Source organism: Prionailurus bengalensis, chromosome D3 (assembly GCF_016509475.1).
Source record: "Prionailurus bengalensis isolate Pbe53 chromosome D3, Fcat_Pben_1.1_paternal_pri, whole genome shotgun sequence".
Classification (NCBI taxonomy): Eukaryota; Metazoa; Chordata; class Mammalia; order Carnivora; family Felidae; genus Prionailurus; species Prionailurus bengalensis.
This window is the reverse complement of record NC_057356.1, coordinates 88623623-88649635: the sequence shown is the minus strand read 5'-3', so window position 1 is coordinate 88649635 and position 26013 is coordinate 88623623. Positions and strand designations below refer to the sequence as shown.

The 26013-nt window shown below is 38.9% G+C and overlaps 1 protein-coding gene across 6 annotated transcripts in view; it reads left to right on the top strand.

The window, feature by feature from the left end:
* NETO1 (neuropilin and tolloid like 1) overlaps nucleotides 1-21704 on the top strand; it is a 127534-nt gene extending 105830 nt beyond the window's left edge. The window contains exons 9-12 of one of the 6 annotated variants that reach the window (XR_006294021.1): nucleotides 3415-3973; nucleotides 4975-5049; nucleotides 5791-5837; nucleotides 5936-9523. Coding sequence is in view for 5 of the 6 variants with exons in the window: in XM_043559080.1 (XP_043415015.1) it covers nucleotides 3415-3973; nucleotides 4975-5035 (620 nt within the window). In the remaining variant the exon portion in view is untranslated. Of the gene's footprint in view, nucleotides 1-3414; nucleotides 3974-4974; nucleotides 5050-5790; nucleotides 9524-19767 lie in introns of those variants that run through there. The other 5 variants (XM_043559080.1, XM_043559079.1, XM_043559078.1 and 2 more) reach the window with 5 other exon arrangements.
* Nucleotides 21705-26013: the final 4309 nt, after the last annotated feature.

Sequence of the window (26013 nt, the reverse complement as noted above, 5' to 3'; positions counted from 1 at the left end):
TCATCTCCATTTTTGAAAGTTCGTCACGCTGGATATTAGATTTCGATCAACAGTTTTTGTTTTGTTTTGTTTTTTGCCTGCAGAGTTTTAAATTTGTCGACCCTCTGCTTTCTGGCCTCCCAAGATTTCTGATGATAAATTACCTGTTAATCTGATTGGGAGTCCTTTCTGTGTGATGAGTTATTTCCCCCTTGCTGTTTTCAAGATTTTCTGTTTCAACATCTTTAATCTCATATGTCAGAGTGTGGGTCTCAATTCATTTATCTTACTTGGAATTTGTTGAAATCCTTGGATTTTAGATTTGTTCATCACATTTAGGAAGTCCTCGCCCTTTATGTATGTGATTATTGTCCTGCACTTTCTTTCTCTCCTTCTTTACTCCCATCCCATGATGTTGGTGCCATTGATGGCTTGTCTTATTTTTCTGAGGCTCTGCCCACTTTCCTGCATCCTATTTTTTCTTAGTCTTCTTCAGATTGCATAACATCCCTTCACCTATCTGCACATTTGCTGTTCTTTTCCTAGTCCAGCTGAAATGTACTGCTGAGTCACTCAAATGCAGTTTTTATTTCTGTGACCATGCCGCTCAACTCTAGATTTTTCACTTTTTTCTTTTTTAGAATTTGTTTCTTTTTTTTTTTTAAGTTTTTAAATGTCTATTTATTTTTGAAAGAGGGAGAGACAGAGAGTGAGCAGGGGAGAGCAGAGAGAGAGGTAGACATAGAATCCGAAGCAGGTTCCAGGCTCTGAGCTGTCAGCACAGAGCCCAATGCAGGGCTCGAACTCACAAACCGCAAGATCATGACCTGAGCTGAAGTCGGACGCTGAACTGACTGAGCCACCCAGGCGCCCCTCATAATTTCTGTTTCTTCATTGCTATTCTGCATACAATGAGGATTTCTCCTCGTATTTTCCTTTACCCCTTTCACCATTGTTTCCTTTAGTTCCTTGAACATATTTTATAACAACCGCTTTGCAATCATTGTCTCGTTGTCTGCCTAGTCTGCTGTTTGGCCCTCTCTAAGGCTTTTTAACCCCCATGTATGAATTGCATTTTCCAGTTTCTTTGCATGCCTTGTGATATTTTGTTGAAAACTTCACGTTAGGGGCGCCTGGGTGGCTCAGTCAGCTAAGCGTCCGACTTCGGCTCAGGTCATGATCTCACAGTTAGTGGGTTCGAGCCCCGTGTCAGGCTGTGTGCTGACAGCTCAGAGCCAGGAGGCTGCTTTGGATTCTGTCTCCCTCTCTCTCTGCCTCTCCCCTGCTCATGCTCTGTCTCTGTCTCTCAAAAATGAATAAACATTAAAAAAAAGAAAAGAAGATAAAAAAAGAAAACTTCATGCTAAATAATGTGCTGTAGCAATTCTGGATACTGATTCCTCCCTCCCCGGGGCTTATTGCTACTTCTGTTTTCTCCTTGACTTGTTTGTGAGCACAGACCAGGCTGGCCTGTTTCAGTGATGTCTGTCCTGACGTTCCTCCACGGAGACCATGCCATGGTCTCAGATGGTCCTGGCTTAGTAAGGCGCTCTCTGACCATCCCTTTGCCTGTGCTGTTTTTGTGTCTCTGTTGGTATCACACCCAGCTGTTAGTCTCCACCAAGTGCCAAATGATTGCTCTGTTATTTTGGACAGTTCCCAGGAGTATAAATTGCTCCAAGGTGTGACCCAATTCAATTCCATTCAGTCGTGGGATTAGTCTTTGAGTTCGGCCTTTATGATTTATTCTAAATTACTAGTTATTTTCCTGACATTTTACGTTAAGCTTCTACCCGTTCTCAGGTCTGGCTAGTTGCTACTGAAGAGCTTGATCGTCTCCTCTTAATCGCTTACCAGGGAATGTCTGTTGTTTCGGAGATCCCTAGGCCTGAACTTCTCCACACTGTTCCAAACAATGTAACGTTCTTTGGGGAAAGCTCTGGCGCTCTCTGTTCTTGACTTACCTGTCTTCATGGGCAAAACGTCTGCATTACTGCTCTGAGTGATGGAGGGAGGCAGGGGCCGTGACCTACTTGTCTTGGAGTGACACCCCTACTTTATGAATAGGGTACTGCCCGAGGGTGGTAACCTCTGGCTTATCAGCTTGCCCCTCCAGGCAGACGGACAGACTCTACGAGTGAGCTTGGGCAAGTGGGCTCAGAGACAAGCATTCCCAGCCTGCTGCCCTCCTGTAGAGCTTCCATCCTACCAGTGGGGGCTGAGAGGAGGAATGGAGCCCTTGACAACTCAGCATCTCCTGCCTAGGATAGAGTACCTGCACTAGGGATTCAGGGGGGTGGTGAGAAATGCTAGTGGTTTGCTCCTCCTGGGGAGATACTGCAGCTGTAGAAGGGAAGGCTTAGGAGGAGGAAACTCTGTGCTGTTGTCTGAAACCTCCCTAAGTGTCCATCATGGTGAATTGGGGTGGGGTTGGGAGAAATGGGTTCAAAGGCCAGATTCTCACTGTTCTTAATGAAATTTAGTAAATTTTCTTGAATAAATGTACTTCCATTTGCTCTTTCCATTAAGATAATTTCCAGAAACTATATATATATATATATATATATATATATATATAGTATTTCCAGATATATTTCCAGATAATTTCCAGACAAAAAAATATATATGCACATATATTATATTTATTTATTTAAATCACTTTTACCAGTTATGGTTGTTTCACTGGGGAAGAGGCCCATGGAAGACATCATGCCACCATTCCAGAAATTTCTGTCATGAAATCAAATTACCGGGGCGCCTGGGTGGCGCAGTCGGTTAAGCGTCCGACTTCAGCCAGGTCACGATCTCGCGGTCCGTGAGTTCGAGCCCCGCGTCGGGCTCTGGGCTGATGGCTCAGAGCCTGGAGCCTGTTTCCGATTCTGTGTCTCCCTCTCTCTCTGCCCCTACCCCGTTCATGCTCTGTCTCTCTCTGTCCCAAAAATAAACGTTGAAAAAAAAATTTTAAAGAAATCGAATTACCTTTTGATATCAGAATATTGTTGTTATTTTGAGTTCAATTATCCATGTCAGGAATAAATTTGAAACCATATAGGTAAGTCTGCGTTCCCACTAGTGGAGTTTGGGATGTTTCCTTACACCTATGAGAAGGAAAATAATTTACCGTTTTTAACATTACTAATCCATTCCCAAATGTCATGCTGAAGGTCTTGTAAGACCTTCTCCACGCATATCTTTATGTTTCAAGTAGGGGTGCTGGGCAGTGGGAGGGCTGTCTCTAAGGCCGGACGATAGGGCCCCTGTGAAAAGCGAAAGGTTTTGTTTCTAAAGATTCATTTTTGTCACTCGAAGCCTGTAAGAGTCCCATGCTCAGCGTACGTCTTATTAAAGTTCTCCCTATGCGCCTTGACTACCATATTAATACGCGGTGGATTGTTTCTTGTTTTGTTTGTTGTTTTCACTCTCCTCAACCTGTAGAGAAGAGGAAAGCCAGCCTGCTGGACCAGCTCACCAACACCAGTGGGACTGTCATTGGAGTGACTTCCTGCATTGTGATCATCCTTATTATCATTTCTGTCATTGTGCAGATCAAACAGCCTCGTAAAAAATATGTCCAAAGGAAATCGGACTTTGACCAGACAGTTTTCCAGGAGGTGTTTGAACCTCCCCATTATGAGTTATGCACTCTCAGAGGGACAGGAGCTACAGCTGACTTTGCAGATGTGGCAGAGGACTTTGAAAACTACCACAAACTGCGGAGATCCTCTTCCAAGTGCGTTCACGACCACCACTGTGGGTCCCACGTGTCCAGTACGAAGGGCAGCCGCAGTAACCTCAGCACAAGAGATGCTTCTGTCTTGACAGAGATGCCCCCACAGCCCATCAAACCCCTCATCCCGCCCATGAACAGAAGAAATATCCTCGTCATGAAACACAGCTACTCGCAGGATGCCGCAGATGCCTGTGACATCGACGAGATCGAGGAGGTGCCCACGACGAGTCACAGGCTGTCCCGACACGACAAAGCCGTGCAGCGGTCAGTATCAGTAGATTTTTTGATGACGACTATAACCTGAGGACCAAAATGCCTCCAAAAATATTGTGTTCTAGTCGATCTGCATTTTTCACTCTCTCTTTTTGTTAATGATTCAAACCATAGGATCTCGATTTTTTTCCCCTCCTTCTCCTTTCCCGTGTCATCCATAGGCTTCCTGAACCCTGTTTATGTACACATGTGTTTGTGTGTGAGCACACACAGACCAAAGATAGTTCATTTGTTCCCACGCGTACATGACATTTACTTCTACCCAGATTAGGGTTTTAATTTCTATCATAAATACGACTTGCTAATTTGCATCCACATGGTCATAAATGTTGCTCTCGTCAACTTTTAATATATTTTCAGATATAAAATGATATTTGGAAGTAATTGCCTTACCAAGATGGTTAACCCATCTTGTTGAATAATTTTAATTAAAAATAACATATTTTGCAATATGATGTATTATACTTTTTGTATGACAATGAAATTACCGAAATCCTTTTTTTCTACAGATCACATAATACTTACGTTACAAATTGCATATAATAGGATGGTGTGCTAAAATACAAAACATTTCTATTTAAATGTAGAGAAAAATAGTAGCAACATTTAATTCATGTTCCTTTTAACAGAAAGATACTATTATCTGTATCGAATTATTAGCCATAAAATTAGTAAAAATTTTGAGGAAAGAAAATTTAATTCAGAAAAAAAAATCGATTTTAAGTCCCCTAATCCAAATCATATATGTTTTCTTTTGCATGTTTACTAGCGTTGAGTTTGCTTTATGAATGTACATACTTTTTTAATTCATTAGTGCATCTTAAAACCTAAAATATTTTTAGTTGATTTAGTATTTTTGCATGCTGATGGGAAAAAACCCTATTTCCACAGTTTTAAGAATTTTTAGGAATGCTTTTAAGTAAGTATTTGTATGAATATTTATTTTTTGTGCAAATATTACTTTGTTGAATGAAATAGCCATAACATTCCAGGTTCTGCCTCATTGGGTCTCTAAGCAAACATGAATCTGAATACAACACAACTAGGGTCTAAAAAGAAAATTCAAGGTAAGCAAATGTCCTTGGTTCCTTCTCCCACCTTGTTGTATTCTGTTTTGTTTTGTTTTGTTGCAGTTGTCTTGTTGATATTTTAAGGAATGTGCTCTTTATTCATAATTTCTTGAGATATATGTTTCGTAATATTTCGTAATCAGAAATATAGTGGGTTCAATGCTGATGGAATGATGATTTGTCGTAGACATATCTTTCAAAACATTGTTCACCTGCTTACCATCAAGCATTGTACTACGGTGTTATTAAAATGATGTGAAATCAGGAAGTGAAATTTTACATGTTTTAAAGTTAAAATCCGAAACCTAGTCCACGCTTTTTAAAAAGAGCAGAAGAAATGCAAGTTTTTCATAATAAAAACACTTGAGGATTGGCTCGATATAACCGAAGTCAGTATATAAAGTTGGTAATTTCCTGATTGATTTCATTTGGCAATATTCTACTCAGACTCCTACGCTAAGTATTTGGTGGTACTTATGCAATTTGTGCACTCTTATTTTTGCATGAATACATAGCTTATCTCATCCAAATTAAATGTAGCATGTTATGTCAAAATCTATGAAGTCAAATTTTATGATATAAAATTTGAATGCTTAACAGTGTAAAATGTTCCATTGATACCAGTGGTCTACGTGTACATCTATTTTGTGATCAAAGATCATAGCAGCTTTACTTTTAGCACTTGCTATTCTATATCTATATTAGACTAATCTGTCTCCAATTAAATTTGCTTGACAGCTAAACTCTTCAAAGCACTTCAAGCCTGTCAACTATTCTTGACTTAGGTGAATGCACTTCCATGCTCTATATTACCTTGATAAATTGATGTATTTGTATGCATTTTTCATTGGGAGAAAATGTTTTAACTGTGTTTTATTTTCAGAGAAGAACTATTTGTACAAAGATGGGGACTGTGAAAAGAAAATTCTATAGTGAATTGTGAAAAGTGGACATATTTCTAAATTCATTTCCACTGCCTTTATCCAATCTTAAGAATTGCAGACATGTGTTATTCCTTCAGCAAGACATCCCCGCTGCACAATGATATGGTCATTTCGTAATTTGGTTGCTGGCCACCAAGTGCTCCTTAGGTTTTAAACACATTTTGAGATTTACTGGAAACTTGAAGAAGAAATTAGTTCCTGATTAAGACTATCCCGATTTTTATTTTCACTGTTAGTTTCACTTTGTTTCCATGTTGTTTTCTGTCCTCGTTATATGATTGTACGTTGTGTGATATGTGAAAAATACGATTGTGGATGAACTTTGTGTTACATGTACGTTGTTTTCATTAGATAGACTGCTTGAGAATAGTGCGCTCCTGAGGGATTTTGAACATGCTACAGTTAAGAAGTGAAAATATGGACCATGGACACACCAGCTAGAGGTTTTATGGACTATAACCATCTATTGTTGGATTCTGATTAAACGCAGCCGAAAGTCTTGAGCAAAAATAACTACATTGCAATAAGAAACATCTCACTTTTTTGTTGTTGTTCTTTCCCAAATTCCCCCAACTTCCTTTTTGTTCTATATCAAAGGAAGACACTAAGTTTCAGAAATCGTTTTTGAAATCAGGTATTTTACCATTCGTACCCTTCAATAGAAATGTTTTTTGATGAAGCACTTAGCAATATGACTGAATTGGCAGTGTGAGAAACTATCCTGCATGTCAGTGCTGAATATTTGAGTTGGAAAAATATCCTTTTTATTAGACACATTGTAAAAAGCATGCATTCTTGAATACTGCTTGTTACACTTCCATTTCTTTGTGTCATATGCTTGCTACTTGTAACTTTTGATATAAAGATATATAAAAATGTATAATAATTTCCTAACTTGAGTTAAGAAAAATGTTTTCTTCTATTAGAGTGATAAAAAGAAAAACACCTGACTTAACATAAGTGCTCACTTTATATCAACTCTTTCTACCTGTTAGGCTATATAGGATGTCTTTTAGTATTGAGGCTTACTTCTCTAAAATTTGATCTCGAAAATTTTATGGAATATGTTCTTCTTTTAGAATAGGAAAATCTTTTTAAACGCTTTAAAATCACAGATCCTTCTCTGCCCCCACATTACACCATTCTGAGTTGCTCTCATACTGAGACGCACAAATCCTACCTGAAAGCTTACTAATCATGATGTGTTTAATATAAATAAAGTAAAACCATATGATATATTTACTTGCTGTTGAATTATACACACACTCTATAAACTTTGATTTAGTGAATGGGTACTTTTTAATATCGAGTGTGTATTCTTAGAAAATAAACTTTAAAAATCAGAATTACTATCAATCTGCTTACCAACATCGCCCAAACTGCTGAATTCTATAGGATTCTGTCCTTTGAGTAGTAAAGCAATCTAGTCCATCACAGTTCAAACTTTGTGACCCAAGCAGGCTTTACAAACCCATAGATGACTTACTTGCATACATCCTTATTAGGAATTCAATTTCATATATGCTACAAAAACAATTAAATGGGAAAGAAAATAAAACTTCATGATAGAAACGTTAAAGAATTATCATAGCAATTCTGAATAATCGATGTTGAAAAAAAGGCAATATACATAATCACTTCATGCATCTGATAAACTAATGAATAGAAAAAAATATCGGACATGATAAAGAAATGTTATTTTTATTGTTTTGCTACATATTTTATACATACTGCTTATGTCACAATGTAGCCTTTATTATTTAACTTGACTGATTTATTTAATCTCAGGCCAACTCTTATGCCCTTTAATTTAAATGTAATGCATCCACAGATTGCTAGCCATGTTTATGTTACTTTTTCTTTTTTAGAAATCTTCATAGACCCTTTACTATTTGAATGAATAATCTCAAAATTATAATATATATATATATATATATAATGTATAAGTATATATATATATATATACACATTTATTTATTTATCTCAAGACTTATTTCTAACAGAAAACAAAGGAAAATAAATTAAGTGACCCACTTGCCCTGTAGCTGTCCATAGGCAGCTCTTCCTGAATCTGCAGATGCTTCTGATCTGTTGGTTCACTGCTGAAAAGATCTTTGCACCAGAAATCTGCTAAAGGAGGTTAGCAACAATGAAAAGTCCAACCACACTGAGTAAATTGGTAAAGATGGATTTCTTATGTACATTTAAGGCACGGCAGCTCCAGGGGCAAAATACTTCTAATGAAGAATAGGTCTTTTCGGTGGTCATGCTAAAGATATTTAAAAATGGTTTTGACGAATCAGAAGAGAAGGTAGTGACGATGCTAAGGCTAGGACCTGGAGGCATCCTGTTGGCCCTCGGAATAACCCTGGATGCTGGAGCTTGAGATCGTGGGGGTCCACCATACCTGGGAGGCCCTTGGAGGAGGCTTCTTAAAAGCCACTACTGAAATTTATCAGTATATTAAACACTTCCATTTACTGGCTTATCAGACCCTGTCACCTGAACATCAACCTTCCAATTTCAATTGGGAGACACGTTGTAGGTAAGGAATGAGATGTTTCAAGACTCTCAAGATGTTTCAAGATGTTTCAAATCCAGTTATTTTAATAAATAATTATATGTTTTGATAAAGTGAATTTAAAGATTACTTACACAAGTGCTTTATTAATTCCGTAAGATGTTTTCCAAAAGCATAATTGCACACTATATTAGTTAATTTGAAAAGAGCCATTTTCCTTTTATTTCTTATATTTTTGAATTAACTTTCAAACACCAGGAGACATATCCTGATTATATGCAACGCCTGTGAAACCCTGCATTCAGCCTCTTCCTTTTGTCCAAGTGCATTTCACCTGCCTAATTCGAGATGGGTGTGCTGATTGGGAAATACTGTTTGGAGGGGGGGGAGCTGATTTTATCTACATGCAATTTCTAGGTATCATATTGCCAGGCACACTTATGTAATGTTTGGTTTTCTATCATTCACTTGCATTTGCTCGGACAATTGAAATGTGGCTATAAACAGAACTGTAGATCAATGTCACTGAACTTTTAAAGGAGAACAGTCCACATTGTGGAAATGCCAGCTTTTCTGTTCTGCATTATTTTTTTCCACTAAAAATATTTTAATGGGTCTGACTCCAAAAACTGCCATTCTTGGTGTTTAATAAAGTTAGGTCTTTGACAAAAGCTGAATGAATATTCATGTAAACTGTTGCATTAATTTTTCTCTATTTTTCCCCTAGGAATTTGGGTTTTTCTCAAATTTGATAGCTTTTTTAAAAATCCCATGAATCGATTTTCCTCGGCTTCAGAGTATCATTATAAATGACAGAATCTGATACTGGTTCCTGTTACCTTAATTAAAGTAATGGCGAATAATTTATTGATGTTTTGGTGGTGAAATAAAAGATAGCATTTTTATCTTATTATGACGTTTGTCTATTGCAATGATGAAAATGAGTCCTGTCAGATTCCAGCTCTGGAGGGAGGTTAAATAAATAAAGTCTTTAAAATTCTCTAAATGTATATGACTTGGAAAGCGAGTTTCAGTTTTTTCCCACTTCGCTGAAACAAGTTCGTTTTGATATCCTGTCTACTCATGCATTCTTCTTCTCTTTGCTTGTTTCTCTCTGTCAGGCTCATGGCACAGAGGGCCCAGTCGGCCAATGGTTAAGTAGAGAAAGAACAGAAGAATCAGGATTTGAAGTTATTATAAATCTCTTATCCATTTAATTAGTATTTCACCTCCCCCTCTTAAAGGTTGAAAAACAAGTAGCAAAATGGGGCACGTAGGTGGCTCAGTCCGTTAAGCGTCTGACTCTTGACTGCGGCTCAGGTCATGATTTCCAGGTTTTTGAGTTGGAGCCCCAGGTCGGGCCCTGTTCTGGCAGCTCCAAGCTTGTTTGGGATTCTCTCTCCCTCTCTCTGCCCCTCCCCCCTCGTGCTGTCTCTGTCTCTCTCAAAATAAATAAATAAATAAAATTAGGAAAGAAAATAATAGCAAAATAAAATGTACATTGTAAAAGTAGCCAGAGATGTGCTTTTATAATTTTATTCCATAAATCTTATCGCTTTTGGTAACGTAGATGTATCCTGATTTATTTTATTAATGAGTTGTTTAAATTGTACTACAACTTTCTTTAACTGAATAGTAACATTCAAGTAAATCTAAGTGTCCTAGAAATACCAAACATAGGTGACCAATGTCAGACATTCACTATATCTCATCATTTTTTATTGTTGCCTCCAGTTCTGTACTTCTTTGTGCATTATTAAAGAAGTAAATGCCCTCTTAATATGTCTTTCATTCCTCAAAGGTAGGAAATTAAACTCTACCTGCTTCTCACTTAGGTCAGTTACCAGGGTCTAGGGTTGGTTTCTAGAAAATGTTTTATTCCCGCACCAGTATGATTGTACAGTTTACACGGCTTTACATTCATAGTAATTGTGCAGTCAATGTATTCTCATTTGTCCCCAACTCCTAACACATCTCCAAACTCTGAGGCATGCCATTTTTATATTGGTCCATTCTTTGAAAAGTGATTTTTTTGCTCTGCTCCTAATAGTCACAGGTAGAGACACAAAATATAACAGTGAACAGAAAGCACAATGTATAAATTATTTAAAAGGAAGTATTTCTTTTGTATCACACTATAAAATGTGTAGTCTTTAATCACTTTCTTGTGAGTTAAGTTTAACATCAACATAGCCAGGGGCGCCTGGGTGGCTCAGTCGGTTAAGTGTCTAAGTCTTGATTTTGGCTCAGGTCATGATCTCACAGTTTGTGATATGGAGCCCTGTGTTGGGCTCTGTGCTGTTAGAATCTGTGTGGAATTTCCTCTCTCTTCCTCTCTCTGCCCCTTCCCCATTCACACCCTTTCTCTCTCTCTCAAAGTAAATAAAAACCATTAAAAAAAATTAACATCAACATAGCCAGCCTCTTTTGAACTTATACAGTCTATATACTGGGATTTTTCTTAAATGCTTTGGGAATGAAAAAAAAAGCCGAAATCTATTGGGGAACATAATTATGGAGCTTCATAGAAGGAAGGGTATTTAGAAGAGCTAGATCAAAACAACAAAATGCAAAATTATTTGCCAAGTTTTTCACCTTAAAAAGCTAATTAGTAACCTTCTTCATGATCTTGAATGGAAGATTACACATATTCAATTGTCAAGAGAAGGTAATAAAGACGATGCTTTATGATAAAGAAGTTAGTAGCATATGAGATACACATATCTTCTCAAGGGGATCAAGAGAGGCTTAATGGATGGTTGTCTTTCTAAGCAGCTCTTCAAGGTTGGAGACCATCGAATTAGTGGGGCAGGGAGAGATTTGTGCCTAGAGAAGTTCGAGCAGGGAGCAGTCTTGGGAGGCCAGGTATTCATTTGAGTTAGCTGGAGCGTAGGAGTAGACTAAAGGAGAAACAGTAAATATAGTTGGAAGAGTAGTTTGGCATTTGCATCATGATTTCTGAGCACGTGTAGTTTCATCTAAAGGAGTTCGTGTTTTTCCCAAGGAGAATGTTTTCATGTTTCATAGCGTGATACGGTTTATGAACTATACTTTAAGTCGAATCCTCCGACAGCAGTGTGCTTGTCCAGTTGAAGGAGACTGGAATAAGTAAAGGGAATCAAGAACAATACAAAAACAAAACACTAAGAAAGAATAAACTGTTGGTAGATATCCAGAAATATCTGTCTTGCTTTTCTATGTCCTGCCATACTTTTTTAAGTTTCAAGATTGTGATTGGCTAACTAACCAACACACTGAGTGCTATATGCTAAACACCCTTCCAAGTGTTTGACAATTAAGCATTCTGTCGGTCATCTTAGCAGTTCCAACGCTAATAATAGCAATGCTCGTTGTTATGGCTGTTACTCCACTGTATATAGGAGGACATTGAACACAGTTTTATTAACTTTTCCAAGACCTCACCAAAGGGAGTGATAAATCCAACTCCGACCCAGAGCTGATTAATGCTGGAATCAGCCAGCAATCCTCCCCCATGTGCCTATGGCCCTCGAAGAGTCAACATACGTTTTGCCAAAAGTAGTTAATTCATATTCATAGTAACCCCATCGTGTTGGCTTTCCTTCACTGTAAAAATTTATATTATAGCAACTTCTCTCTGCCCTGTAGCATTTAAGGATCAAATGACAATGCATCGGAGGATATTTTGTATATCCTTACGTACGTTATCAAAGTCGTGTGTAAACTTCATCTACAACCGATACAGAACAAATGCATCGTCTGTCAAGACCAGTAATGGAGGTGATCTCCAGCCCTTCCTGTGTTCACAGTGAGATGATTGACTTCCAGAACCCACTGACTGTTATTCAAGGGAATGACATTTTCTCCGATGCTTATTTTATCATATCATCTCATTGAACTCCAGAGCTACTAAATGACCCTCAAAGCCCTAGTCATCAAATATGCACAGAAATACCAACACTTGGAAGAAAATCCTGTTTTCAATGCCAGACAATTTTTGGATATGCATCTGCATGATATAAACAGTGGATAAGCAAGCATGCAGACAGCTATATTGAAAATTACAGTCTCCTAACCACAATTACGATGTATAATGTGATATAATGCGCTAAAAGTCATGAATCCCTTTTCAACAGGGAAAATTCGAAAATCAAATTTTAGGTTCATTTCATCCTACTTATGTGCTCCTAAAAAAAGCTGTTTGAACCCTCCGAGCTCTGGAGCCTTTATCTGTGAAAGAGAGGTGCTATACCTCATGAAAACAGTTGCTGAGACACTTGGAATCAGTTGCGTCCATGAACGAACAACATGAAACCCGTTTTACTAACGTGAGGGCTGTCTGTCCATTTGTGCGTTACCAGTCTGTTCTCCAGAGCAGGAAAAATGTCTCCAATATGTGACACCTTTATAAATCCACGAACCAGCCACTGCTGATGACCCGGGAGTGCTCCGTGTTTGTGATTCCCAAGGGTTTAGTCTTCTCAGGAAAAGACCTCAGCTTTCAAGGCAGTAGTCAACTGACATCAGTGAATGAGGGATCACGAATGATGGGACCAAATGGAAGGAATGTCATGGTTGGTTGGGCATAATGAGGATGATCATGGAAGAGACACCAACACAGATATGGTATAAATAATATGTTGGGGAACCTGGGGGCTCAGTCCCTTAAGTGTCTGACTCTTGATTTCAGCTCAGGTCAGGGTCTCACAGTTTCAGGTTTCATGAGTTTGAGGCTCAAGTTGGGCTCTGCGCTGACAGTGGAGAACCTACTTGGGATTCTCTCTCTCTCTCTCTCTCTCTCTCTCTCTCGCCCTCTCTCTCTCTCTGCCCCTCCACCACTCAGACACATGCTCTCTCTCCCTCCCTCCCTCCCTCTCTCTCTCTCTCTCTCTCTCTCTCTCAAAATAAATAAAAGCACGTAATTGAGAATTGCTAATTTTTAGAATATAAGTGTTTGAAGACAAGCCTCAGGACTGACCAATTTGGGTATCCTTCAAAATAACCGTTAAGTGCATAGTCAATGTGGGTCTGTTAAATGAGCAAATGAGTAGAAAAATTACACTTAAAAATAAATAAATTTTTTATTTGTCACAGATAAATGTCCTGACCTGACTCCTGGCTTGTATTTATTAGCCCTTCCTTCTAGAAGTTACAGAACTAAGCCAGTTTATAAAGTAAGTCTAAAGAGGGGCACCTGGGTGGCTCAGTCGATTTAAGTGTCTGACTTCAGCTCAGGTCATAATCTCCCGGTTTATGAGTTCGAGCCCGGCGTTAGGCTCTGTGCGGACAGCTCAGAGCCCGGAGTCTGCTTCGGATTCTGTGTCTCCTTCTGTCTCTGCCCCTCCCCAGCTCGTGCTCGGTCTCTCTCTTAAGAATATATGTTTTTTAAAAGGTTAAGAATAAATAAAAACAAAAGTAAGCCTAAAGAAGTAACATTTAGTAACCATCGTTACAGGCACACTAGCTAAAAAAAAACAAACAAAAAAGCTAATTTGAGGTTGCGCTTTCTAAGCAAACACACACCCAATACGAATTAAAAAAAAATGGGAAGTTTTAAGAACCCAAACTTAGACTCACATTTAAGTAGAATTGCTTGAAGTACGCATCTACCCAGTATACTTAGGATCCGTGGATCATTCATGATTTTTAGCTTCTCACATCTGCTCACTTTATGAATGAAAGTGTCTTTTAAAAAATATCACTCTTTAAAACAAGTTTTCCAGGTAGATCATCATCGTTAAGATGGATCTTAGGAACACACTTTCCTATAATACACCCGCCCCACTTTCTGAAAGGACAGTCTTTTTTGTGTTAAAAAAAAAAGAGTAAGTCATTACCTGGTAATCCCAACTATTTTGCAAAATGTTAATGCACTTGGGGCCAAACACTCTCCGTTCACTTTCGATAGCCAAGCTTTCCCCCCGTTTATATGGAGACTTTTACAAATTACGTAGGTATTTTCTGACCAGACCTTTACCCTTCAGTTGCTTGTAAATGGGCATCGTTTGTTTAAGGACGGTGCCTGTTGGTGAGCTCTGCTATCTCACCTTCCAGTTTGACTGCTCTGAATTACCAGGCCTGGGACGCTGCACACCGGTCGTTTCTTTGCCAGCTGGTCCCCGCTCAGGTCTCCTAACAGAAGGTAGAGGAGGAAGATGGAAAAGCAGCTCGAGACCTCAAGGACTTGAGTCTGAAGGCTGCTCAGGCTTCATATAGCTTATGAACTCGGTGCTGCCTCCTAATTCCCTGTCTGTTTTCTCGACCTTTCAAGCTGTGCAACAGATTCCTTTTATCACACTCCCTCTTGATGTACCCGGTCTGTTTTCTGTTTTCCTGGCCGGAGGATTCTGATGGATTTTAACTGGCATGTTGGTCCTTGCTACGAGCATTTGAAAATTCTGCCCCGAGATTCTTGTGCTTAGCTTTTGAGATCTTGTCTAGTTCCATTTCACACACTGGCTAAATTATTTCTGAAATATTAGTTTTATAGCATGAGCTCTTAAAATTGATATGACGATCGTGCCTATGTTTATAATGAACAGGTGTTTCTTTTCATGGGGTGGGTAGTCCTCAATTCCTGTTGAGATAAGGGGTGGGGGAGACATTTGTAGTGACAAGACCTTGACATGAAAACATTATGGGTCCTCTTGAATTTAGATTCCAGACCTAGCCAGCTCCGGGCAACTTCTTAACTCGTTTATGCGCACCATAATCAATTCTGGTGTATCCTTACAGTTTACTTTCTTCTTCAGGAATAAAGTGGGTTTTTTGTTTGTTTGTTTGTTTGTTTGCTTGCTTGCTTTTTGTTTTTGTTTTGTTTTTGTTTTTGTTTTCCAAATGCTTGGGCAGTTTTGGCCTACTGGCACCTTCAAGAGAGCCTAGAGACCCTGTTCTGGTGTATTAGAAGTTTCAGGGCATTTCCGAGGAGGGCTAATAATTGAAATTCTAACGAATCAGCCACAGAACTTGCAAAGTGAAAATTTTATAACTTCAGTCTTTCACAGGGAGTGCCTTTGAATCTAATCACCTGGCGGTAAGAATTCTAATCTGAGTCAACCACCCTCAGACTTTCATCTCAAGGGAACGGGGAGACAACTAAATGTGGCTGATAGGTGAACTGAGTAATTTTGACTCAGTCTGTGGTCTATTTAATTGCAATTTTCTGCAGTTCGTGAATATACAGGAGAAAAGATCCATTTTTCTGGCTTAATCATATGAAACCGTAGCTTGTTATGATAAACTAATTTCGTGCAGAAAATATTCTTGATGCCATTTAAATTTGGATTTTTACCAGAACACTCACATGTGTTTATCTCAGTGGAGTGACAACCAGCAAAACAGTAGCTATGCATTAAAGTATTAAAAAAGTCACCATTGGCAAATATTCAGCTTGCATGGAACACTGTCCTAAGTATCTTACAGGTATTTACACAGTTAATTCTCATAACAACCTTATAAGCTAGATATTATTAGCTTTATTGTACAGATGAGAAAATGAGGTCCAAAGAAGTTAAATATCATTGCCAAGATCATGTAACTAATACATTATGAGGCCCGGATTTAAACTTTGGAAGTCTGGATACAAAATCCGTGGTCTTTTTTTGTTTTTTAAATGATTTGTTGTTTATTTATTTTTAGAGAGAGAGAAAACAAACAGGGGAGGGGCCGAGAGAGAGAGAGAGAGAGAGAGAGAGTGTCCCAAGCAGGCTCTGAGTTGTCAACTCTTAATCGCATGACCTGAGCTGAAACCAAGAATCAGACGCCTAACTGAGTGAACCATCCAGGCGCCCCTAGAATCCATAGTCTTGACTGTTCATCAAATTACTTCTCAGTGATTTCCCATTTATTAATTTTAATAAATGGGAAGAAAGATATTAGTCACTGATTTCAATCCACTCTTTCTAACCTAGTGAGCACAGAAACAGGAGAGAGAAGGAATAGACGACAGAGATAACAGAATCAATTCTGTTTGAAAGCATTCTTTAGGAATTCCTGGGGAGATACTGGAGACCTGTCGTGGAGAATCTCTACGTACAAAACCGTTTTAGCGTGATGCACCTGGTCTGTCGAGGTTGCTTTTAGTAAATAAATTTAGAGTTTATGGATTTATAGCACGAGGCCTGCTAAAACTGTTAGAGTCAGCACGTGACTATCTCAGTAGTAAATGACAATGTTTCGTAACTAAAATATCTCACTTTGTACAAGCGATGGCTTACATGCAACACTTCGAGAGCTCCTGTGTGTAAATGGTATTGAGGTTCTCGCGCCGCAGCTAGAAAGGACCCGGTGAGTTGGGTTTGTATACCCAGCTTCCACATACATCGCCTTCAATGCAAAATTACCTCTATTCTTTGAATTATGGGTAAATTTTGATTCTGTGAGAGATATGTGATTCTTGTAAGTCTGACTTGAAAGTCTGACTTGTTTGCTTTATCGCGGACTTTCCTCCAGTTGAAGTCTTGTGGAATTCAGAGTTCATTGCTGAAGCTGTATGCTTGTTTGGCTTGACTTGGTGGTTGTCATGAGTCCTGTTAATGTATTCAACAAACACACCAGGAGCAACAGCCGTTCATTCAATAAATATTTATTGTATCCATACTAGGTTCATGGAGCTGTTTGAGTCACCAAACAGAAAAGATATTCACTCTTTTATGTCATGTAATCTAGGTGAAGGAAACAAAATAAAGAACAAAGAAAAGCAATAACAATAAAAATCCTGTGGCCTGTTGTGCATGTACCTTGAAAGAAAAATAAGGCATATTAGGGGTTAAGTGTTGAGATACAGGTTTGGCATCTCATGCAGAAGAGACATGACCAGGCTCTCTGAGAATGTGACGTTTGGCCAAAATCTTAATGGAGTAAAACGGACCCGTCAGTATCTGAGGGAAGAGATTTTCGGGCAGAAGGAGTGTACTGGGTATGGTTGAGAAGATGCTGTGGTGGGAGAAGAGGGGGAGAGAGAAGGCAGGAGCCATCAAGGGTGGAGTGGCCAGGATTGAGATCAGTTAGGGGCAATGAGGATTTTGTTCTGCCTGAAATGGGAAGCCACTGGAGGGTTTTGTCAGGGTCACAACATGGCTGGTTTCCCTGCTCTGCTCTGTCTGCTGGGTTGAGAAAAGCCTGTAAAGGAGCAAGGGGGAGGTCATTGAGAACAGGAGGACATCAGTAGTGCAGGTGATGCATGAAACAGGTGTGGCATATCTGTCAGGGTGCAGAGTCAGGAAAACCAAAGCCACTATCCATATCCCGGGAATTAAAATGCATCTAGGAATTAAGGGCTTATATAAGCTTTGGAAAACCCAAGGAGCAAAGGTCAGAGAAGCTTCCCCAAAGGTCTTTACCCTGCTGATGCCTAGAAGATCCTGAAATTCTCAAGATTCTCTGGAAAACGCCACGAAATTATGTAAGTCTACAGATAGTTCTGAAGAACATGCCTGCACATATGTGGGTATCATACATGCCCATGAGTCTGGCTGTGCGTGCCTTTGGAGAATAATGGCCTCCTCATCTTTTCCGTCAGTAGAATCTCTCATGAGTGCTCATCAGTGACAAATCCTATCATTAATTTGTACTTTCTAAAATTCCTTGACCTGGAATTATTACCTGCTTATAGTATTGCTTTCAAAGTCGTTTTCTTTTTGTATGTCATTATTCCTCAATGCCTTGGTAGAGAGGAGAGGTAAATACTGTATGGTGACACTCTGTCCTCTGGACGTAGTTCACCCCAATGAATTTCATTATGAAATAGTTAACTTGCTGATTTTTATATCATTCTTTCCTACCCGTATATCAGCTTTTTGAGGAAAGCAGAGATCCTTTTCATTTTTGTATCCCCGGAGGATAGCACCTTCCTGGAATATCCTGGATGCACAATCAATACTTTTTGTTTGAATGGAAAACTTTTCCATAATAAAAGGAATCATCATAGGACAAATTGAATGCTAACACACTGAGAGAATTGATATGGACAAGTAGAGACGCGTGTAGTAAAGAGATATACACCATTCAAGAGAAATTATCCATACAAAATTACAATTCAAATTTGAGTGAATTTGTGAAGGAAGTATAGGAAATAAAGAAATGTGAAGAGCAGGAAAATATATAAGAAGCAAGATTTTTTTTTTTAAATAAAGTATACAGGACATAGCTAGGCTTAAAACAACTCCGGATTATTTTGAGTATACCATTTCATTTTTTCTGCTTTTTTTATTATTATTAATTATTATTGTTATTATTTTCATCAGGGAATCTTTCAACTATTCATGACTGACTTGGGAAGAAAAGATTAGAGATTTATATTCTCAAGGCTTGCCAAGTATAATTGAATTGATATGCTTGTATTTTTTTCAGATGCCATTACACTTTTGGTGCAATACTTTGTAAATAGACAGCTCAATCTTCTTGTCAAGTTCTGAAAGGACATATCTAAGGACTATCCAAGAAAACATTTTGGAGATTGTGCTTACTAAAAAAAAAAAAAAAAAAAAAATGCAATCCCAGCAAAATCCCTTTAGAACCGGACTTGATCCTGTTGTTTTCCATGGAGCACTCTCAATTTACCTGATGGTCCCGGGCAGGTTAGAACACGGCAGAAGCTGGAGCTCAGTCACAGCAAAGGCAAGCGAAACCACACATCTGTTAGGAGAGTCTGGTTTTCAACAACAGACACTTAGTTTTCTCATGTTTTAGAGTAAACATTCATCATGAAAATGGCAAGTTGCTACGAGTAAGATAAGGTTAACTATAAAGAAGATTCTTGGACACACATTGTTTTGTTTAACTGTATCCTGACTGTCATTCTGAAGGAAGATGTTATTACATTCTTCGTCTTACAGGTGAGTAACCTGAATCTTAAAGGAAGTCAACCGATGTACCCAGTTCGCAGAGCCAGTAGATGGAGGGACTCCCAGACCCTAACCTAGGATTCCTACTGACATACTCATTTTCTCTCAAAGTACTGACTTTATATACTGAGCCCCAGAGATGTGCTAATGCTTGATACACATTTTCCAGTTCAACCCTCAGAATCACATTATAGGGGTGGGGGAGGGTTGGTTGGTAAACAGCCCGTGCTTTTTCTGAGGGGAATCGATGCTCGGTGACTCTCAGTGACCAATGCCAAAGAAAGAATTTAAAACCATTTGGAAGGCAAAAGCAAAGCAAAACAAAACAAAATCAAAACAAAAAACCAATAATATGTATACAACCTCATCTCTAGGAAAGCTGTTTTCCCCCAGCATCAGAAGTTATTTATTTGGTTTCTCTTCGTAGGAATGATGTTGGGTTGTCTGTTCTTAAAGAAGCACCACCAATCTTCTCTACTGGGACTGGAAACTAGGTCTCCAAGTCTCCCTTCCTTCTCTGGCTCTGGGTTAGAGTTTGTCAGTGACAGACACTCACAAAGGATTTAAGGGGAAGACGGAGTGGAAGCCATTCTTCTCAGGAGGTCTTGGGGGGCAGATGCAGCGGCTTCTTGGCCACACCCACGAACTCCCAGTTCTCCATTGTGGTGACCAGACATGGAAGCTTCTACGTGTCTGTGAGCTCTGGCTTCTGTCCAGTCCCCGTGCTGCGGTCAACGGTCCTCAGGGACTGCTTCTCCAGTCCTTCAGCTACTGCCTTCCAGACTTTTACAAGCCATCTCCTCTCACATCTGTGGAATCCCCAACTCCCATCTTAAATTCCTTATTCTTAAAATGCTCTAGAAATTCTATTTCCCTGACTGAACCCAGGCTAACACAGGTGGAAGGTTGGTACTGGGGCCTAATCCCAAGTACGTGATCATCAGTAAAGGTGCAGTGTTTCCCTTCTGAAAGAAACAAAGAATGGCCACTCAGTGGAACACACTGGAAATTGTAGAAATAATGTATACTGCAGCAAGTTCACTTAATTCTACCTAGTCGACTGTGAAGGGGAGGGAATGATAGAAGTCATCAGAGAAATAATTAACATGTGCTAATAAGCCTGTGGAAATGATAAGGTGAATGTTTACCTAATTCTTTTACCAGTCAAGTATAGTGCCCTTGGGAGGAGAGGAATGACATGTATTGGCTTTGATGTAAGTGGGTTGCACACACATGTGCAAAAGGATTTTGACATCATAAGAGCAAAAATAGGAACCGTGTTCTCAATATCGAGAAATGAGACGAAGGATATAATGTGTTGATAATGATATTGGTAGATTATATATTGACTATATTTTTAAAAGCCTGTACTCTAGAAAATGTACTTTCCTTTTTACCGTTAACATGGCTACCATGTTGTGTCTATACAAGGTTTGAGCCCATTGAGTTTGTAAGAAATTACGTATTTTTTTGTGTGTGATAGGCAATGTAGTACAAGCATATGAAAATAACATGTTCAGGTAAGCATATGATTTAACAGCCTGGATTGTTAAGTCGTGGATCATAAAGATAAGGTCTTAGTGCACACCAAGGAGCAGCATATTAAAACTATATACGATGGAAAAAAACCAGTTTCTTGTGTGCAGGGTATACAAAACTAAAACATAAAATGATGGTACTGTCACTGATGCTGTCATAAAGATTAATGCAGAGGAAACCTTTTGAAAACGAAATATGCTATTAAATGTTCATTATGAGATTCGGCCCCATCTATCAGTATCCACTAAATAAAGATTAACAGCCTTCTCTCTACTACAGATGTTACTTATTCTGTCTTGGTCTCAGATAAAAGAATCTTTATCCATAACACTGCTGCAAATTTCTCATTGAAAGGAATCAAGACAATACACAAATACATTATGTGACTCTTAACAATCTGATCGAAATAGTTACAGACAGTATTTTGTTTGACACAAGTGAATACTAATTTGTGAATTCAAAATATGACTTATTTAGTATAATATCTTCAAAAGAGCAAGAAGAAAAACTAGGTCTGTAATACGGTAAACGTGTAGTGAGCCTTTCGCACAGTGTCACAAAGAACGTATCTGGAGCCGATTGCCAATTAAGAATGTCACTTGCGGTGACAGCAAAGGCGCCTGGTTTCAGCGTCTTTCACCTGAAATGTTCAGTCTCTTGCAATTATCATGAGTGGTGATGAATTGCACAAACGTCCAAGAGGAACCTTACCTGGCGGTGTTTGCCTTCACATATGTTCAACGTCATGCCAACTTTTAATGTAGAAACCTAACAAATAAAAAGAATTGTCTCAGAAAATAAAATTGTTACTGTGTTTTTATGAGACTTCTGTCATGGCTACTGGATTTTATAGCTTCTACAATATCCACTTTCCCTTGTTGCGTGACCTTCATTTTGGCTGAAACACCATCCATTACTGGTCTGCAGTCAAGTCTCAGTACCTGTACCCCTATATTCCTGTTGGGGGTGCTCATCACCCGTGTTCCTCAACGCAACCCCCCCTCCCCCACTGAGGTAAACATTACTCCAAGCATTACTCAACAAGTAGTGTAGGAAACAGTCATCCCTCTAGATGGAAAATTCCACGGAGAGCAAGAGCTATGTTTTGTTTAATTACCTCCCCATATACAGTATCCAATATAGCTCCAGGAATATAGTAAGCTATCAATGTACATTTGGTGAACGAATATATATAAATGATGTGGATAAAATATTTTTAAATAATAATTGATGTTTAGTTTCTGTTCTTTCCCTCCCTTCCTTCCTTCCCTCCTTCCTTCCCTCCCTCTTTCCCTCCTTCCTTCCTTCCCTCCTCCCTTCCCTCCTTCCTTCCTTCCCTCCTTCCTTCCTTCCTGTTTTCTTGCTTTCTTCTTCATATCAAGGGCCTTGTAGCTTCCAGCATCAGGACATTTTTCTTTTAAAATAGTCATCTTGGCAGGAGTGAGATGTGACCCATGAACTCAATGGCTCATACAAACAAACATTTCTGTCTTGCACATCAGATGCGGTGGGTTGGGGCCTTACACATCAGACGCGGTGGGTTGGGGCCTTCAGCTCCCCTCCCCATGTTTCTCATTCTGAAGCCCGTCTGGAGGAGATGCTTTTGTTGAGGATATGTGGTTCCTATTGGGAAGAAAAAAAACAAGAGAATTGGAAGAAATTCAAACGACATTTTTGATGCTTCTGCTTGGTCTTGATTCATGCCACATTTGCTCACCTTCCACTGGCCAAGCCTGTAACGTGGCCAGACCCAGAATCAGTGGGGAGGGACATAAAATATCTTCCAAAGAAAGGGGAAGCAAATCTTTGGAAACAACAATACAATCCACCTTACCTGTCTATAAAATTGCTCCTGTAAAGTAAGTAGGTTTCAGAAAGTAACCCCCATTTTAAGTGTGACTTCCAAGGACCAGGATTTGTTATTCAAAATGCTTAGTTAAAATCGCATAAATTAGAAAGTTCTTTGGCAACAAACACTGAATTCGAGGTGTACAATTTAACTATCTGTGACCTTTGTAAGTTTCACAGTCACCAGCCGTCTCTGAATCTTCGCGTCAGGGTAGGTAACAAACTGAACTAAAATATCTACCTTATAAAGTTTTCATGCACATTATATAATAACATGTAAAAAAAAAAAAGTCCAAGGGCAGCTCCAGATTTAGAGCAGCACCTCACCCCTCTTCTCCTCTCTATAAAATGTCCTTATGCTGGAAGAAACACTTAGTTTCACTGCTTTGCCCCGTACCTGTTGGCTTCCTGAAATCTGCTTTCTCTTGGCATCTTTCACAAGAACACACCTAAGCTACGTGGCATCAACTGGCTTAGATATTGACGGCTGGGGTTGTGTTCTCCACCTCCAGGGCTCGGGGTTCAGCTGGTGTCTGTATCCAACCTCAGGCAATATATTATCCCAACATACAGTATTTGGTATAAATAAAGGAGGAGTTTTGTTTTTCCTTTTTAACTCTAGAGATCTGCTAGGTCACTGTGATTCCTTCCGTCTCTTGCTGTACCCTTCAGAAGAAAGGCATTGAGAGACTTATGTAAGAATATAGTTTCTGGCAGCAGGAAACTCAACTTTTCAATTTTATTCTTGAAGAAGAATCTCTCTTCTCTCCCGCCCACATGCTTTTAAAACATCTCAGAATAAAGTTACTGTTTGTGCTGTCTTCCAACTCGAATAATCTGACAGATTGCTTCTGAAAGAAATCTTAAGTTAAATCAAAATACGAAACTTTAATTAACAAATATAAGCAATGCTGTACATATGGATTTTGCCTGAAATCATGACAATTTCCTCTGTCAGGCCCTTGGTCAAAGTCAAGAGTGTTTGTTAGTTTGACTTTGGACTAGCAACAACAAACAATAAATATTTATAGAGCTATGTAAAGTGTTACAATGTACATGTATAATTACATATGTATATTTTATACATATATAACAGTTTAGCAATAAAGTTATTTAATGGTGCTCACGGGAAACTGTCTCATTTTTGTATTTCAGAGAATAGTTGTCCACTCAATCAGTCATGCCTTCATACATTAAATCGGCTTTTATAAAGTACGAGCTCTGTACTAGACTCTTCTGCTGAGACCTAGAAATGTAGGTATAATCATTCATAGTCTCATGAAGAAGACACGGAAGTAGAGGATTACAGTACCATAGATTCAAGCTACATAGATATATAAGTGTACTTATATTTATATTGCATAATATAGTAAATATTCCCATATACTCATACACACATATACATATACCTACATATATATATATATATATATATATATATATATACACACACACACACTCATAAATTGAGTATTGTGAAAACAGTAGTTCCCTGAGAAAATGAAAAACGTATGTTCCTATATGCCTGAAGTTGGCCTTTTTTTCTTTTTTTTTAAATACACATTGCCTTCTTGTGACATCATAATGACAAACTTCCATGGCAGAGGTAAGATTCAAATGCAGTTTGCCTGGCCACGAACCCTGTGTCCCTTAAGTGGCTCTTAAGCAGGTAGTCAAAGGAAACCATTAGAGGCTGTCAAGGCCTTTCCAAGAAGAAGGGCTGCTGTCACTGGTTGTAAATGGAGAGCAGTTTGTCCCAGGAGGGGAGATGAGACAGTAAGTCGGACCAGGTTGTCCGCTGTTCATCATGACGGTCTTGCTCAGGTTATCTTCTTGAAAATTAATATATTCACTAACTGTTCGCTCTTGCAACTCAAACTTTGCTGAGCACCATGCCACATCTGGGGAGACAATGATGAACAAAAGATGGCGGATCTCTGACTTTGAGAAGCTCAACATCCCTAGCAGAGAAGAAAGGCATCGAGTATTCACCCAAACCATTGCAAGACGATGGGGACAATGAGATCAGATTCTTGGAAGGCTGATGTGAGAGAAAACACCTGTTAAGTTTAATTAGTCTGAACCAGTTGAATCTCAGTGATGCTCTTGGCCTCTGAATATGGAAATCATCGAAATTTCTGTCACTTGCCAGGCAGAGTTGTCCAGATCCCTTTTCAAATTAGCCATGTGCCATTAATCCCGCCCTCACCCCCACCCCCACCTCTTGTCCTGTAAACAGGACAAGGGCCTTTGAATGTTTCTTTTAGTTTCAATCAGTTCAGACTACAGTTGACCAACTTTCAACAAAAAGAATCCCTCTTTAAGTATCTTGGAAGTTTCCCTGGTTCTTCCTTTCTCAGTCACTACGTGTATTATTTCCCACTAATTGCCATTGCTGACATTCAGACATTTAAATTTTCTAACTGGACATCCTAGATTAATGCACCTTCCTTTTGATGAAGAACATTCTGACCTCAATATTTCATTGGTGCAAAATTGTCATTTCAGAGACTCAGTTTGCATTATAATAATTTCTGTTTTAACCCAAGGTCTTTGGTATTTTCTTGCCTCCTTCTTCCTCCAGACTGACTTTTGGCAATCCCTTAGGAAGTTCATTGTCTTTCCTGCATGCGGGAACATGCCTGACTTTATCAGTGTGGTGTGGCCACTCTGCTCTATTCTGCTCCCAGAAACTTGAATTCATGTATCATAGCACACCACTGCAATGACAGTTTTGTTGGTTATTTTTCTTCAGTGTATTTCAATATGTGAGACAAAGGATGGTCCTATTTGTATTTTATCACTAGAATCCAGTAAAATGGCCCATGCAGATTATGTCCAATAAGTGTTTATGGAATTTATCAGCAAATTTCTTCCACCCCCGCGTTAAGACAAAATTTTACTAAGTATTCTACTCATGATTCCTTGCATGTCTCTTCCAAAATTGCTCTCTTTTTGTGAATAATTATCTTACATTATGTATGAGTAGACACTTTGTCAGTTAACCCATCTGAACTGCATTACCATGAGGGAGGGAGTGGTTGGGTCTATTTGTTTTTTCTGTCATAAAAGTTTCCCAAGAATTAGGTGGACACGCTGAGGTTTTTAATATCTTTCGGAACCTGGGGATTAAAGCAGTATCCTTCAGGAGAAATAGCAGAGTAAATTTAAATGAAACATTCTTCCTTAAATAACTAAAGTGTTAACCAATATTAATTATACTAATTATAGTATTCATTCTATAAAGATGATTAGGGTCTTGGGGGTGATAATGAAAATATGTAGT